The 15,810-nt window shown below is 36.3% G+C and overlaps 1 protein-coding gene across 10 annotated transcripts; it reads left to right on the top strand.

Moving 5' to 3' along the window:
• Positions 1-5,263: 5,263 nt before the first annotated feature.
• On the top strand, positions 5,264-11,023 carry LOC103449590 (E3 ubiquitin-protein ligase RHF2A-like). 10 transcript variants are annotated; one of them, XM_070809798.1, is made up of 10 exons: positions 5,264-5,503; positions 5,603-5,748; positions 7,233-7,370; positions 7,492-7,538; positions 8,221-8,283; positions 8,365-8,470; positions 8,848-9,230; positions 9,336-9,443; positions 9,565-9,933; positions 10,517-11,023. In XM_070809798.1, exons 2-9 carry the CDS (start codon positions 5,743-5,745, stop codon positions 9,878-9,880), a joined length of 1,167 nt encoding a protein of 388 aa, XP_070665899.1. In that variant the 5' UTR covers positions 5,264-5,503; positions 5,603-5,742; the 3' UTR covers positions 9,881-9,933; positions 10,517-11,023. The 10 variants fall into 10 exon arrangements, with proteins under 10 accessions (XP_070665899.1, XP_028946252.1, XP_070665901.1 ...); XM_029090419.2 differs by having other exon boundaries at positions 5,277-5,512; XM_070809800.1 differs by having other exon boundaries at positions 5,287-5,503; positions 10,497-11,023.
• Positions 11,024-15,810: the final 4,787 nt, after the last annotated feature.

The following is a 15,810-nucleotide window of genomic DNA, read 5'->3' as shown; positions in this document are numbered from 1 at the left end:
CGAGAGAAAGTGTTTAGAGTGTAAATACAAACACAACCAGAGTGTAGGTATCAGAATGCGGTCCAGAAGTCTAATTACTAAATATACAGATCATAAAAGAAACCCTACACTGATGGATGTCTGTCAGAACCGCCGTGGAGTCCTCGTGAGCCACCAGTAAGAACTTCTATCTAGAACCTGAAGGGGCGCAAAACAAAAAGTGTGAGTGGGAAAAAACAAAGCTTTTCAAAACAATTTATCTTTACAAAAGTAATAATCCCTCACCGTAAAACCCGTATGATTTCCAAAAAATTAGTACCACATACATATATAAGAACCCTGCTCGAAAGTAGCAAAAACCTCATGTATGCCATGTTAATCATCTCCACAATGCATAACTAAGCCAAGTGAAATGAATCAATATAAAATGACATATCAGCCGGAGTCACCTAACGTGACCTGTACAACTGAGTCTATAACTCATCAGTCAAGTCCTGCACACTAGTCGGAATCACCTAATGTGGTATGTACGACAGGTTAGGTGTAAATGAATATGCTCAAGTGCTACAATCACGTGAAGGCTGTGCGAAGTATCGCAAGTCACCTACGAATCAGAACCACCTAAGGTGGTCTATACGACAGGCTGGCACCTCCCTTGGATCCAAGGTGAGCGTGTGGTGCAGGAGGTGAACGATCACGTGAAGGCTATGCCCTGGCCTCGAGCGGAGCATTAACACTGGGGTGCAGGACAATGAATTCTACGCATAACCATTCTTCACTAACTACTATGTAATCATACCAATAATATGTACTCATCTGAACTTACCTTGGCCTTTGCAATAGCATGCAATATTATGCAAAGCTATACTAAATCATATGCTAAAATATAAAGCAAATCTGACATGGTATTTTAAAACATAAAAACCATTTAAAACTATTCTGGGAAAGCATAAAGCATATATACGTATATATAGACAATCAAAATCCCACTCACTGGTATGTAGCTGGGTCGTAACCCCCGAGTCTTGCCTAACTGCACTTATCCTTCGGAAACGTCTCACCTATATGTGAAACAACTATTTTAACATCAATTTTAAGTACATAACTAAAACCGTGTAATAATTCCTCATACGTTGTTCAATTTGGGTGTTTGAATATACCATCGTGGCCTACTCAACACCACAAACATCCCCAAATTTTTAGAAAAAAATTTCGATGTCCCACGCGCCGTCACGCGTCGAGCAAGGCACAACCACACACGCCTAGCACGCTGACGGTAACCCTAACGCCGTTATGGAATATTCAGTTAAATAATAGAATATTCCATTAAATATACCTGACGCCATTAATAACATTCTATCAAAGTTGACAGAATATGCTTTGTCTTCTCTGGTGGTTTGCCAGAATCCGCCGCTACGTCGCTGGAAACTGGAAAAACTTTGAATCTCAATATCTCAGTCATTTCAACACTAAATTTCACGAATTTTATATCAAATTGAAGTCCTAAACTAGTAGAACACGATCTTACCTATTTGGGATCCTAAATTCGATAAGAAATTATCGGAAAATCCCTCGAAATTCCGGCTAAACTTGCAATCCCACTAAAGAGCTTATTATGGCGTTCGACCTTAACCAAAACTAGTCTAAAATACTAGAGAAGTTGCGTGGATACCTTTTTGAGTCTCAAAACCAAGAAAAACCTCGACGATCACGTTGGGAAAACAGAGTACCCCACCAGAGCTCCTAAGTTCTCGGGTTCCCATGAACTGTTCTTCGTTCCAAAGGTGTCACTATACTCGAGAGACCACGGAAAACATGATGACATGAAGCTCGTGTTCGATCCGTGAAGTTTTGGAGGTGTTAGAGAGTTGGAGGTCTCAGGTGTACGGACGAGAGAATGTTCAAGAAAAAAAGGAGAGGGATAGTGAGGTTGTACATGTGTGGTTGTGTGTATGTTTGTCACGGGATAGGCCAAAATAAAAGGGAAAGGCCTTGATTGGGCCATAGGATTCTAGGGCTAACAATTAGTCCAAAACTAACCCCAAAATTCTAATTAGGTCCAAACTTATGAGAGATATGATTATTGGTCAATTCCTTTGGCCCGATTACACATTCGTTTATTCGTAATATTTTCGTTACAAACTCACGTCAACACTCTCGTGACGTCGAGTATGATTTAATTACTTCAACAAAAAAAAATATTTAAAATCATATGCATACATCCACATCACATCGCCTCGAGGGCATAATCGTCATTTCTACACTTTCGAGGTTAAAATATATTTTAATTCGGGACAGGTTGTCACAATTCATACATTGGATTACAATTTATGTTATGAAAAATCATTAAATTCAATCTTAGTGTTTAAGTTGCTATTTTCTTATAGTCAAATTAGTCAAATCGAATATTCGAATGTTACATGTGACTAATTTTACTACAATAAAACATGAGAAATGCTAAGGAGACTCTCAAAGTGGAGAGATTTTTCAGTGTGACTGGTACACGGGGTGGTACACCACGTGTCATTATACAAATTGTGGGATATGTGTACTAAAAAGTTAATAACTTAAAAAATAAAAATTATCACCACTCCTATTAAAACAAGTGGTGTACCATTTGTGTTCCCGTCACAACTAAAAATTTATCCTCAAAGTGGGAGTCTCTATGGACTCTCCGCCACCTCATCTTTTTAGCATAATGTTTTGTAATGTTGGCACGAGAATTGTGCCAAAAAGATGACATGTCAAATAGTCCCACTTTTGAGAGCCTCCTTAGCATTTCTCATAAAACATAAATTGCAATACTAAAGAAAGTTGAGGTCCCACAATAAAACTAATTGGCAACATGGAAAATAGTTCAACTACTTATAAGCACATGCAAGATCCCTTCTCCTATTAACGTGAGATTCATTCTCGACACGCTGCTTCACGTGTGGCGAATTTTCAAGCCTAAGACGTGGAAAAGATAAATTGGGTGACATGGAGTATGCGTAGCCATTGACTTCACACACAGGACAACCTGCTCTGATACCATGAAAGAAATTGAGGTTCAATCATAAAATCAATTGAAAAATGAGTAATAATCCGACTACTTATAAGTACATACAATATTTCTCCTCCCATCAACGTCAAATTTATTATCAACAAATACAGAATTTGTATATGCAGTGCAATGTAGTGTTTGATTTGAGCTTCAAGGATTTGAGGCGTCTTCCTTGTCCCATGCATATAGCATATATGCGGTGGTGGTTGCCGTCCTCCTAAAGGAAACGGCAAAGAAATGGCCTTATTAAGCGAGGTTGCATAAGAGATAGTCATTATATTACTTCTCGAATTACGAATGGAGGAAAAATAATTTTCTAATTATATGGGCCCGAAATTCATATGACATTTCCTTATTGACATAAACTTAATTAATAAAATATACAATTTATTAGGTCTGAAACAATTTATATGGAAATGGATAATCTCTGGATCCCTTCCTCCTAATCCATCAAGTTCAGGGATCCGGACCATTGAAATTTGATCCAACGGTTTAAGTTATTATAAGTTTTAGAGTGGGTCCCTATTTGTAGCCGGTTAGATCAAATTTCAATGGTTTGGATCTCCGAACTTGGTGGATTAGGAGGAAGTGATCCGGAGAGGATCCCTTTCCAATTTATATGACTAATTAGTACATATTTAAATCATTTTTACTAAATAACTTTGTATTTTAATCGTACAACTATGTGTTAAAATGAAAGTATAATAAGAAAAGTTTGAAATTTGATTTCAAAGTTCTTTTTAATTGGAATTGAAAAGCTTGTTTTCGATGTGGTCCATATGAAAATTACTCCTATCGATGGCAATTAACTGAAAACTACGCAAAGGTTCGGTAGCTATCAACAAAAAATTCTCAAAATATTCGGTTGTCGGATGCTAAATACTAGAAGTACATCACGAGTCTCAGTGTTCGGTAGCAAGCAACCAAAAATACTGCATATGTTTAAGTATCTAGCAACAAAAAAAAGACCTCAACATTTCATCTTTCATTAAAAACATGTTCAATAGTAAGCACTATTGTCGCCATAAGCCATCACGATTTATAATGCTCCCAAGATCTTTTGCGTCGTCGTTGTTCATGATGAAGATTTTATTTGTTTGGGAAGAAATTCACAATCTAATAACTAGTTACTATTTAGACAAATGACAAATTCGAGCTTATGATGACTTCTAAATTGAGACGAAAATTATCAATAAACTAATAACTAGCTTACGTTTGCTGAAATACTTTGAATGTCTTCTGTTAAATACCATTAATGAGTTGGTATATATGATTACATACCATACGAATCTTGTATTGGATAAATTATATTATCCTATATGTCAATTGTCCATCAAATAAAAACGAACATAATAGGATAAGCTAACATCTTCAAGGTATTAATATAAAAGAGAAACAAATCCAACTACTAAATTATTAATCACAAAACACAAAACGTACAAAATAAAAACAAATCACTAGGGTGTGGGCCTAATATTTAAGAAAAATAAGAGTGACTACAAGTTTCGTCTCTAAACATTCATCAAGTTTATTTTAAAAAAAAAATTCTCATGCCTATATATAAAATTAGCACAAAAGATTGAGTGATTTCTTAACAAAACAATTATTTTCTTTGGATAACCATAGGGTTTTGAAACACATAACGTGGCAACCAAGCGACTGATGAACTTTGCGACTGTTGAACTTTACTTACCGTGCTTATTTAACCTTAGCAACTGTTCTTCATATTGCGTCTGGCTATAGTGCAAATTTTGCTTCAAGAAATAAAAGAACCATGCAATCAATCACATATTGAACAAAGACATATGCCATCAACGGAAATTATAAAATTAAGAGAAAGTCTTCATAATTAATACAAGAAAAAGGAGTGTAAAAAAAAGAAAGAAAAATGGGCGTCCAAAGAAAAATAAGTTCATAAAAAGTAAAGGAAGCGAATTCTTCAAAGTTTTGTAAATTATTTTGAGTGTTGAAAAAATTATATTAGAATAAATTGAGCGCCCAGAATAATAAGGATATTTAAAAACGAAACTTGGATGTACATAGAATCAATTGAGCTGAATACTTTTTCAAAGGATCCCATAAAGATAAGAGAATCTTAATAAAACACTCGGATACTGATCCAATGGCGGGCGTCGAATCTGGAGGCCTTCGGTGCCCATTGTGATATGTCGTGGTTTGTGGGGGTGGGTTCTGTATTCCAAAGCACGTAAAAGACAAGACAAATAAAGCAAGAAACACCCCAAAAGTGGGGAGTGGGGAAGGAACATAAAAGAAAAAGTTGTATATTTAGAAACTAAATGATGTTCCTAATCTTAATATTTTAACATATAATTAGGTGAAATGAATATGTTTGTTGAAACATATTATATTCATTGTGAAACTGACATTGTTTACCTGAAAAATACAGCAATATAAAACCTGAATTTTCCCAAACAAATCAAAACAACCAGGAACCAGCAACTGCACACCCAAAATTTGAAGGTGAAAAAGGTGGAAATAAACACCATTAATTTCAATTTATTTTTGTTTCCTTCTGTTTTTTCACCATTGATCAATCAATTGTGCACCGCTGAATTGTAGGCTGGTTCATTTCGTTTGGCTGCCGGCTTGCTGGCTATGAACCTCTAGTGGGGTTTTCTGGTTGGGAAATTCAGAGCTCGATCTGCTGCAATTTCGTGGCTGTTCTCTGAACTTCTTGACTACCATCTCTAATCCCCTTAATGGAGGTAAACCCATCAAAACCCATCAAAACCCATCAATTTTTATTTGGAATTTGATTGAAGTTTTAATCTTTTTTGTTCTTAGGATTGAAATTTTGATTTTTTGTTCAATTATGTTGTTGCTTTTATTTGGTTATTCAGAGTATTATTTCATCTGGGCTTCATATAATTTAATATGTATGTGTATTTGAATGAACCTATGGATGGAATCATGGAATGGATGGATTATTGATGATATGTGTGTGTGTTAAACAAAATGTTATCCTGTTTGAAGGAGTTTTTTTTTTACATGAAGCTATGCTTTGATGTTCTAATCTAATAAAAACTACGGGAAGGGGAATTTAAACTTGGGTGCAGGGGATTTGATTATTAAGTTTGTGTTTCCTCTTGGTTTCATATATGTGCGTATGTATTTGTATATTCGAATAAGCAAATAGATGGAATGGATGGATGAATGATGATATGTGTGTATGTTAAACAAAATGTCATCCTGTGTAAAGGAGTTTTTACATGAACTATTTTTTTTTGGTATTCAAGTGATATCTAAACTACAGGAAGGGAGATTTGAGCTTGGGTAAAGGGGATTATGAACAACGATTTTCCCAAATTTATTCATGGTTTGATATGAAATTAGCTATAGGTAGTTTCTCTGCTGGTGGGCAGAATGGTAAATGGATGTTTTATTATAGTTGTGGAGGATACACCTGCCCAACTACCATGAGGATATATGTTAGAGACTGTTGAATTTTGAAATATCTAGAGGCAATTTGTAAGGTTTCTATTCTCTTATGGAATAATATCGGCACAGTACATTCCAGAGCGTTTGTTAATCTCTGATACAACTATGAAATATATAGTTTTTTTGCTTTGAGTTCTGCATGCTACATGAAACATTTCCAGATCCTTTAAAACATATATAAAATTTTACCTAAGTCAGTCAACTTCTTAAGAAAGAAGAGATTTTCTATATCCAAATTTCCAAACAGAATAATGGAGTGGTCTTGATTTTTAGGGTTGATGATACAGCGTGTGAATTTATCCATCTCAGGTTTCATAGATATAATTAAGCATTGAAAGAAATTCTACTTTTTCAGATCGATTTTATGAATGTCTAGTTGTCATAAATAGAAAAGGGGAACTAGAGGAAGGTCGGAATGGTTACAGTAGTAAACTAAGAAACAATTTTCCAAAAAATTAACAGTGGATGGGTTCCGAGATAAAGCTAAATAGGATAAGACCTAAGATATTCGTATCGCCAGAGGTTGAGGTTCCCTGAGCTGGTTTTTTGTAATTTTGGCTACTCATGAGAATTTTTTAACTTAGCCTGCAGCTGCAAATGTGTTACTTGTTTTCCTTCAAAAATATTTAGGACTGAGATCGGTTAACTCTTTGAGAATAGATGCTCATTCCGTTTGGGATTTAATTATGCTACTTTTCACAAACCATGCACTCTACTGATCATTGTTGAAATTGGTTTTGTGTGTTAAAAGATTCCAGATAAAATGGAGGCAGAGGCTGAAAGTCATATGATATCAGCTGCTGCATTTGTGGAAGGGGGAATACAAGAGGCTTATGGCGAGGCCTGCAGCATATGCCTTGAGGAGTTTTGTGATGGTGATCCTTCAGTGGTAATATATCAAGAAGCGTATCCTTCTTTTTGTTTTCTCCTCACACATGAGAATCTTATGTCTTCATGCGTTGATCTTATATAGATGTACCGTTAATTCCATTCTGTGTCTTGCTTTGCAGGTTACTTGTTGCAAGCATGAGTTTCACCTCCACTGCATCCTTGAGTGGTATAAAGCATTTTAGTTTCAATTATGGCTCTTATTAAAATCAATTATCTTACTTTTTATTAATTAATTTGTATTGATCTTTCATTTACACTTATTTTAACTTTTCAGCGAGTCTAGTTTTGACCTCCATGTGAGGCCAGTTTTTTGCACCAAGCAGTACAAATTTTTTTAGGACACTGCACCACCATCTTTACTTAGCGAAGATTAAGATTAGAAATATGGAAGGAGAAGGAGATGCGACACTGGGAATAATGGGGGTGGAAGGGTTGATTAATATTCTTTAAATTGTGGTTGGGGTGAAGATATATGAATTGGCTGTGGCGATAGCTCCGTTCTCTATGGGTTCCGGTGACTTGGCTGATATGTTTTCCTTCAATGCATAGTTCCATTTCCCAGCAAATGTAAATTTAAAGTTTAAACTATGACTTCATGAAGATGTTAATATTTTGGATTTTGTCTGCTAATGAGATATCCACTTAGTTTCTTACTTTGCTTTAAGACAATGTTTGGGTTTCAAGTTTTATCTTGCACGAAGATTCTCCATGCACATACAGACGCGTTTACAAGGCATACTTAGATCATCAATAACTATTGATTGGGAATGAATTACCAGCGTATAATGTTGTTGGGGGAAGGTAGACACTACACTCTCAGAGTCTAACAATATTATACATTCATATAGGTGCCAACGAAGCTCTCAATGTCCCATGTGTTGGCAACCCATTAGCTTGAAGGATCCTTGCAGGTTCGTTTTTTGTCATTTTTTATTTTGACATGTTATATTTATTGACCTGGAGTTAACTGAAATGCATACGTATATTGGCAGCCAAGAATTACTGGAGGGAGTAGAAAGGGAGAGAAGAATTAGAGAGACCGCAAGAAATGCACCCATATTTCATCATCCCACCCTTGGCGATTTTCAATTTCAGCATGTCCGTCATCTTCTTTCTTTGGTTTTTGTTGTTGGAATAACGTTTGATACGTAGGATTGACTTGGCTTGGACTAATTATAGGGATTGGATTGGATTGGTTTGGCTTGCCTTGGGTTGGGTTGGTTCTGTTTAGGCCCCTCATGTTAAATGATCTAAAATAAACCCACATAGAGGAGGTATAATCCCAACTTATCCAGTTCTTAATTAACCCCATGTTTGGTCCAAGTTAGATTTTGTGTTAAATAGCCCAATCCAGTCCTAGTCTGGTCAATCAAACGCCCCCTAAAAGTATAAATTTTAAGATTGTTTCATCATGGTTTTCAATGTGTTGATGCAATTTATTGACAAAAAAAATGTGTTTATGCAATGGAATGCAGTTACCTGTGGGTACTACCAATGCTGAACTTGAAGAGCGCATAATTCAGCACTTGGCTGCTGCTGCTTCTATGGGAAGGGCCCACCACCATGGTAGAAGGGAAGGCCATAGGAGCCGATTATCTGCTCGTGGTCATCCACACATCTCAGTACCTTCTACTCATTCTAGGTCATCTCCTCTTGGTCCTGTTCATGCCCCTGGAGGAGACACTGAACCAGCTGAAATAACTGTAGCAAGTCCATCTACCCCACTTACATCAGATGGAGACGAAACATCACGAATGAGCGCACAATATCCTTCTGTTCATACGGATGGAAATTCTTCCTCGCCATCTGGGTCTTCACGCATGCATAGAAATCGTCAAGGAAATTCCTCTAGCAATTTGTAATAATCATTTTCTATTGTTGCATTTATGTTATTGTCTAGATCAGTATACTGTATGCACTTCTATGCAAGGCATTTGTATGACTATTTAGTATCTTTTTGTAGGAGCTCTACTAGCCATGCCTCCTCTTTGAATCAGGACAGAGCAGGACCATCAGAACTTCACTCTCTTTCAGAGTCTCTGAAATCTAAGTTTAATTCTATGTCAATGAGGTATGATATAAAGTAACCACTCTTCCATTTTGGACATCACCTTAGTAGTTTAATGCTTTTGTGTGTATACAGTGGGTTTGCTCTTTTACCATCCTCATTTGTTTGTTGCAAGTGTACCTAGGTACAAGGAATCGTTTTCGAGGAATACACGAGGATTGAAGGAGAGGCTGTTCTCTCGTAGCACTTCTATGTCGGAACTTAGTTCTGAAGTCCGTAGAGAGGTTAATGCTGGAATTGCCACCGTATCTCGAATGATGGAGCGCCTTGAGACAAGAGATAATAGTCCAGACAACCAGTCTTCTGGAGTGAATCAGACTGCGGATGGTTCTGCTGCAGAGCAGGGCAACCAGAACCGTGCAGAGATTCATGGAGAAAACCCTTTGAGTGACAACAATAGGCCTGGTACTACATGTGCCGCGGGTTCTGCTTCACATTGATCTGCTATTCATTGTTTAAGCAATGCATCTATCCTCAGCATTTCATAATTAAGGTGAGTAATAATGTTGGTTTGAATTTTATTATTCTGGTATCGAGGTTTCATCACCAATGCCACCTTATTTACGTCTTGTTTCCATCACCATTGGTGCTTATTAGGCACACCGTATGTAGCGAGAATATACAATTTTGATTTGAATTCTGCGCTTGCATGCAATATTTGTTTGTGTGTGCAGTGCCGCAAGCCCATCACCTGACCAGTGCAAAAGGGATTTTGGAACCCATAATCAATTTCACCAAAAACTCTTTCAGTCCTTTTAGAAGCACTTCCAAACGAGTCCTTACTCTTAATCACGTGTTCATGCCTGATTTAACCGTATGCCGTCTAGCTGGCTGCTTTGTCAATTAGGTTGACAGTTATTTCCGCTGCCATTTGTTCAACCATGTCTTTTTTTCCTTTTCGCGTGAGTGAGAAATGAAGAAATCTGTGATCAAACGAAAGACCTTAATTCAACTAATTCGCTTGAAGTTTTTCAAAGTTTCAAATCTGCTTGCTTAATGTATATATGTACACCTATCATATTGATCCAAGTTATCTGAGTTTCGTGTGCCTTTAAGGTTGTTACCCTTTTCTCCAGACATGGGATGCTGAGGACGAGATGCTCTTGCACTTCAGGCCGGAGTTAAGGAATTTGGGTATTTGGAAACTATCTCGATTGTGGTCTGAATTCGAATAAAGAAGAGAAGGTCTCGACAGAAGAGCATCGATCTGGACAGATATATTATAAACGGGTATTATCTGTGTATATATTTTTATATATTACCCAACATATAGTGCTTTAGAGGTCGCACTTGGTGCGATGGCAAGTGCCTTCGCCCATGAGCGGTAGGTCTCGGGTTCGAGACTTGGGAGCAGCCTCTCCATAAATGGGGGTAAGGCTAGCCGACATTCACCTCTCCCAGACCCTGCGTAAAGCGGGAGCCTTGTGCACTGGGTACGACCCAACATATAGTGCTTTAATTATGTCTGGATCGTCTATATTGGCACTGAATTAGTTTGGATGCTAAGGAGGAATGTTATGGAAGCCTTTCCGATATGCCGTTACACATTATTCGTTTGAATCGAGCACTGAAATTTTCGTTAACACCCTTATGAGGACCAGTTCTTTTTTCTTTAAACATTTTAGGATGGAAATTAGTGGAAAGTAAAGTCTACCCACCCTTTAGTTAAGGTGCCAAAATGCTTTCTAGGTTGATTTGTCTTTCCTTCTGTTATTTTGTCTAATACAGGGACAACTTGAGGAGCGGGATGTCGTTTTGAGGGATGTGAGATAGCTAGCTGGATTTCCGGCTTTGCATGCTGATGGACTTGCCGTCTCACATCCCACAAAATTGGATTCGCTCCTCAAGACATTTGTTATAATAGAAATGTATATGTATATATTTAAATTTCACCATTACCATTTTCTTACTAACGTCTCATGTTTGACCCTTTCACATATGAGCTACAACATAGCCCATATTTAAATAATGCTTCTATTCTTCTTTCTTTCTTTCTTTCATTTAGTCTCGTTGTAAAATCGTCACTTAACTTCTTGAAACTCGCATTCCGTTTCACTTCGTGAAAGGAGTTTAAACTCGCATTCTGTTTCACTTTTCCATGTATAAAATGTCTGTCCAGATGGATGCTCTTCCGTCGGCGTGGTTGTTGATTTCCTTCTGTGTGTTTGTTTTTAAATTTTAATTGGCCAGACATGTTGCACGTTTTTTATTGAATGTGTGGGTTCCATCAGCATGAGTGAGGTGGGGGAGGGTTGCGGGTGCGAAATTGTTGACGGTCTCCCTGCATGTAACCCGACTGTATGGATATTAGATGAGTGGACGAAAACAAGGCAAAGTGAGACGGATTGTGAGTTTCAGGAGGTTAAGTGGCGATTTTTTATGTTTACGAGACTATACGGAGACTCGAGATTAGTCTCAGGAGGCAAATTGTTCATGCGTACATTTGGATCAACTATCTGAGTGTCAAATCTCTAGTCTTCATTGTGACTCCTAGAGCATCGCACTTAGAGCGTTTGATGTTTAAGTTTTCAGAGAATGTTTCGGGATTTTTTTTTTTAAACAACGATATATTTACACCAAGTATAATTTAGTCTAAGTAGTCATACATTTTTACGGATAGTCATCTCCTTTTGTAAAGGATGGTTTAGACAGACATTTTGTACTACATTGATGTATCATCACATATGGCAAATGATTTATACATGTGATGGTGCACTAATACGGTATAATTACGTGGTCTTCTTTATTTTAAACCAATTTTGTGAGCAAGAAATGTATTTTCATTCTGCACTAAAAGGTCAAACAATATGATCTAGCAAAACAAAAACAAAAACATAATAAATACACCTTATTTAATACAATTTTGAAATCATTATTGGTCTACATGTTGTTCGCCACAAATATTGTTAGCATTAAAGACATAATGGTCATGAAAAACTTTTTTAATAGAAGTAATATTTCTACTCCAAACTGCATATTAAGCGAATGAATAGAGTTCGAATTCAAGATACAGTTGAACGAAGAGATATATCTTATCCATCAATTTTCTTCAATAGTCCGAACTATTGAATAGTAAATGAACAATCATGAATGAATTGAGAAAATATTATTTTTACTTATTTGTTAATCTAATAATATAACGCTGAATTACCGAGTAGTCCAGACTATTAAATACTTATCTCTTATCCACCAGAGAAATCCAACGATTGCAAGTTTAGACAAAAACTTATTCCCAAAGTAAGGAGGGGTGCATAACCCTAATGGAAACTCCACTTCAATCTTCTTTTTCCTAAATCATTAGGCCCTAAAATTAAAAAGAACTAAAAAGAAAAAAGACTATCTCCAAGTTAGGGGGACACTCAACCTCAAAGTTATAGTATATGAAATAAGTGCAGGAAACCCATCAAAAGTTTGTATATCATTTTCCAACTATGCGTTACACAACAATTGGTGCATAGAAAAAGATACATTCTAGAAAAAGTTAGAAAAAGTCGGGTACAAATTAAGCAAAATAGTTGGTGTGGCATGTGTGCTCTTCAAAAATTAAAGGTTTTTATTTGGTAACTTCCATGCTTAAAAAGGCTAAAATGTTGTTTTTAACTCGATTGTCTCTTACAATTTGCAAAACAGTAGTGCTTTCCGCATATTTATTTTTAGTTATCACATACTTTTTTAATTTTCAACTGTCGAATCGAGTAAGTTGAAAATATCAATGGCAAAAATTATCTAAACAACACTATCATTTGCAAAAATCATTCGTATTTTTGTGTGTATTTAACTCCTGATTAGTACTTTGTACCAACTAATTTCTTAATAATATCTTGTATAAAATAAGTCTTTACATAGTTAATACATACGACGTTTTTGTCAATCATTCTCTTTAAATTGATGATGACATGAAAAATTACTTTTTGTTACACTGGGAAGAAACAAAGAACAATGATTGTCTTCCCTCCCACTTCCGATGCTCTCCTGTTTATGTGGTCACGGTTAAGTTACGTTAATATTTTATATTACTATTCATTTTTGTCTTATTATCTCTAAAAAACAATATAAAATATTAACGTGACTTAATTGTGACCACACAAAACAAGATGGCACGAAAAGACATCGGAAGTGGAAGGGCAAACAATCCTTGTCCAGAAACAAATCCAAACTTATTGTAGCTTTAATTTATTATCTCATGCTCACACATCGCTTCAGCTAACCCTAAAAATCTGATTATGTGTTATCGAACTACATTACATATGTTTGTAGTAGGCTTTAGAGCTTCTTTTCTATGGAATATTACTAATAGGGGCTTAAGAATTTTTTTTATTAGTACAAGCAATATTTTACTAAATTTAACTTTAACTAAGAAAATTTTAAATTACCTATAACTTGGTTTGGTTGTAAAAAAAAAAAATTTGGGAAAAATTAAAGCATTATTAGGGGACTAAATGACAAATTATAAAAGTTCACAAGAGATTATCATCACAAACAAATAATTAAAATTTCATATTAGTTTTTTCATACTTTAGTTTTATAATTTTGATTTTTTTTATTGAACTAACAATAGTATCAACGATGGGAGAATGAGTGAGCTAAGCTTTACAATGAATCTATCATAATAATGTGATTTAAATGCGTATTTGATAAGAATTGAATCTAAAATCTTTTACTTACAAGTAAAAAAAAAAAATTGTTAAATCGTAGTATTAAGTAATTTATAATTTTGATTTAGCACACCGAGACATTGTGAAATCCTCGGGTGTATGTATTTGTAACATTTTGTTTATGTGGACAATGGAATTTTATGGACAGATGAGGCTGACAAGCAATCTGCCAGTGGAGAAAACGTCACCGTCCTGGACTTTAATAATAAACGAGACGAGAGAAAGAAAAGTGTGACACGCGCGCTTTTCGAGAGTGACGTGGAGGGTGTTTTTGTTGCTTAGCGTACAACTTTTGGGCCTTCTTCGTAATTTTCTTCTTTGTAAAATCGGAGGACACCGACGGCTTGCCGTGAAGCCGTTTTAGCTGCCCACAAGCTTAAGCTTCGGCTTCGGCTTCGGCTTCTCCCTTCTCACCTGCTCACATAAACTCTGGAAGATTATAAAATAATAAAAAACTAAGGAAAATTTTATTTAAATCTATCTAACTTATTTCTACACTCAACTTATTCTTTGCACTCATTTGATTTTTAACAAAACTATTAATATATTTTTAAACCCAAATTTAAAACCTAATATACCCCTATAAAGCCAAATCAGAGGCCGTTGGTTCTTGGAATACCATTGATGGCTGCTCACTTATTTTTCATTTCTCAGGTCTTCACGTAGGGAAATTTTCACGCATGGTACTGGAAATGCAACGTTTAATTCCTTTGTCAGCTCTCTAGGTGTGCAAAACCCCTACGCTCTGTCCTCTGTGTTCTTCAAAACCGAGTGCCATTTTTTCTTAGTGTCCTCATTTTTCTTGAATTCCCATAGCTTGCATTTTTTCAAGTCTGCAAATTTGCAAGATAAAAATCAATGGCTCTTAAGGCCGTTCATGTTTCTGATGTTACAAACCTCGATCAAGTCACAGAAAATGTTGCCGCATTGGCTGTACATTCTCCGTGGTTGGCTCAAGGTCTCGGCATTTGCCATCAAATTAATTACTTGGAATTCAAGAAACAATAAACCAAGAGGAATCTGACTTTTGGAATTGGGGGTTTTTTTTTCTAATTTTTTTTTTGGTTTGTGTGAATAGGTGTGAAAGATGAGGGTGAAGAAACGAAATGGGGATACAAATGGCCAAAGTTCATGCTGATGGGACACAGAGGCAGCATGATGAACTTGTTGTGTGGTAGTGGATTAAGAGTAAGAAAGGCGATATCTGCAAGTTTTTTTAGTTTTTTGGGGTGCAGACTTTGTATTAGGACTTTTAGGCAATACTATTTGCACCAATAGATACATTGATACCATGATTTTGGGGTGTAGTTAGACTACACCGACAAAGAAGAAAAAAAAATATAAAAACAGAAGAAGCAAAAAGAATCAAAGGTCTTAGCAATATCTGCAAGTCTTTTTGGTTTTTTGGGATGCAAATGGATAGTGGGAGACCAATTGTAGTGTAATATCCCACATCACCCAGGGGAGTGGATCCTGTAAGTCTTATATGTATATTCCCATCTTTACCTAGCACAAGACCTTTTGGGAGCTCACTGGCTTTAGGTTCCATCGGAACTTCGAAGTTAAGCGAGTTCGAGCGAGAGCATTCCCAGGATGGGTGATCCATTGGAAAGTTCTCGTGTGAGTTCCTAGAAACAAAACTGTGAGGGCGTGGTCGGTGCCCAAAGCGAAAAACATCGTGCTACGGCGGAGTTGAGCCGGGGATGTGGTGGGGG

Source organism: Malus domestica, chromosome 12 (genome assembly GCF_042453785.1).
Source record: "Malus domestica chromosome 12, GDT2T_hap1".
Taxonomy (NCBI): domain Eukaryota; kingdom Viridiplantae; phylum Streptophyta; class Magnoliopsida; order Rosales; family Rosaceae; genus Malus; species Malus domestica.
Note: the sequence above shows the minus strand (reverse complement) of the source record. Positions and strands in the feature narration are given on the sequence as shown.

Bases quoted from the DNA above. Each gene is read 5' to 3' on its own strand.
- LOC103449590 (XM_029090418.2), top strand. The intron at 7,539-8,220 runs GTATAAAGCATT...ACATTCATATAG, and splicing joins CTCCACTGCATCCTTGAGTG to GTGCCAACGAAGCTCTCAAT. The intron at 9,231-9,335 runs GTAATAATCATT...ATCTTTTTGTAG, and splicing joins GGAAATTCCTCTAGCAATTT to GAGCTCTACTAGCCATGCCT.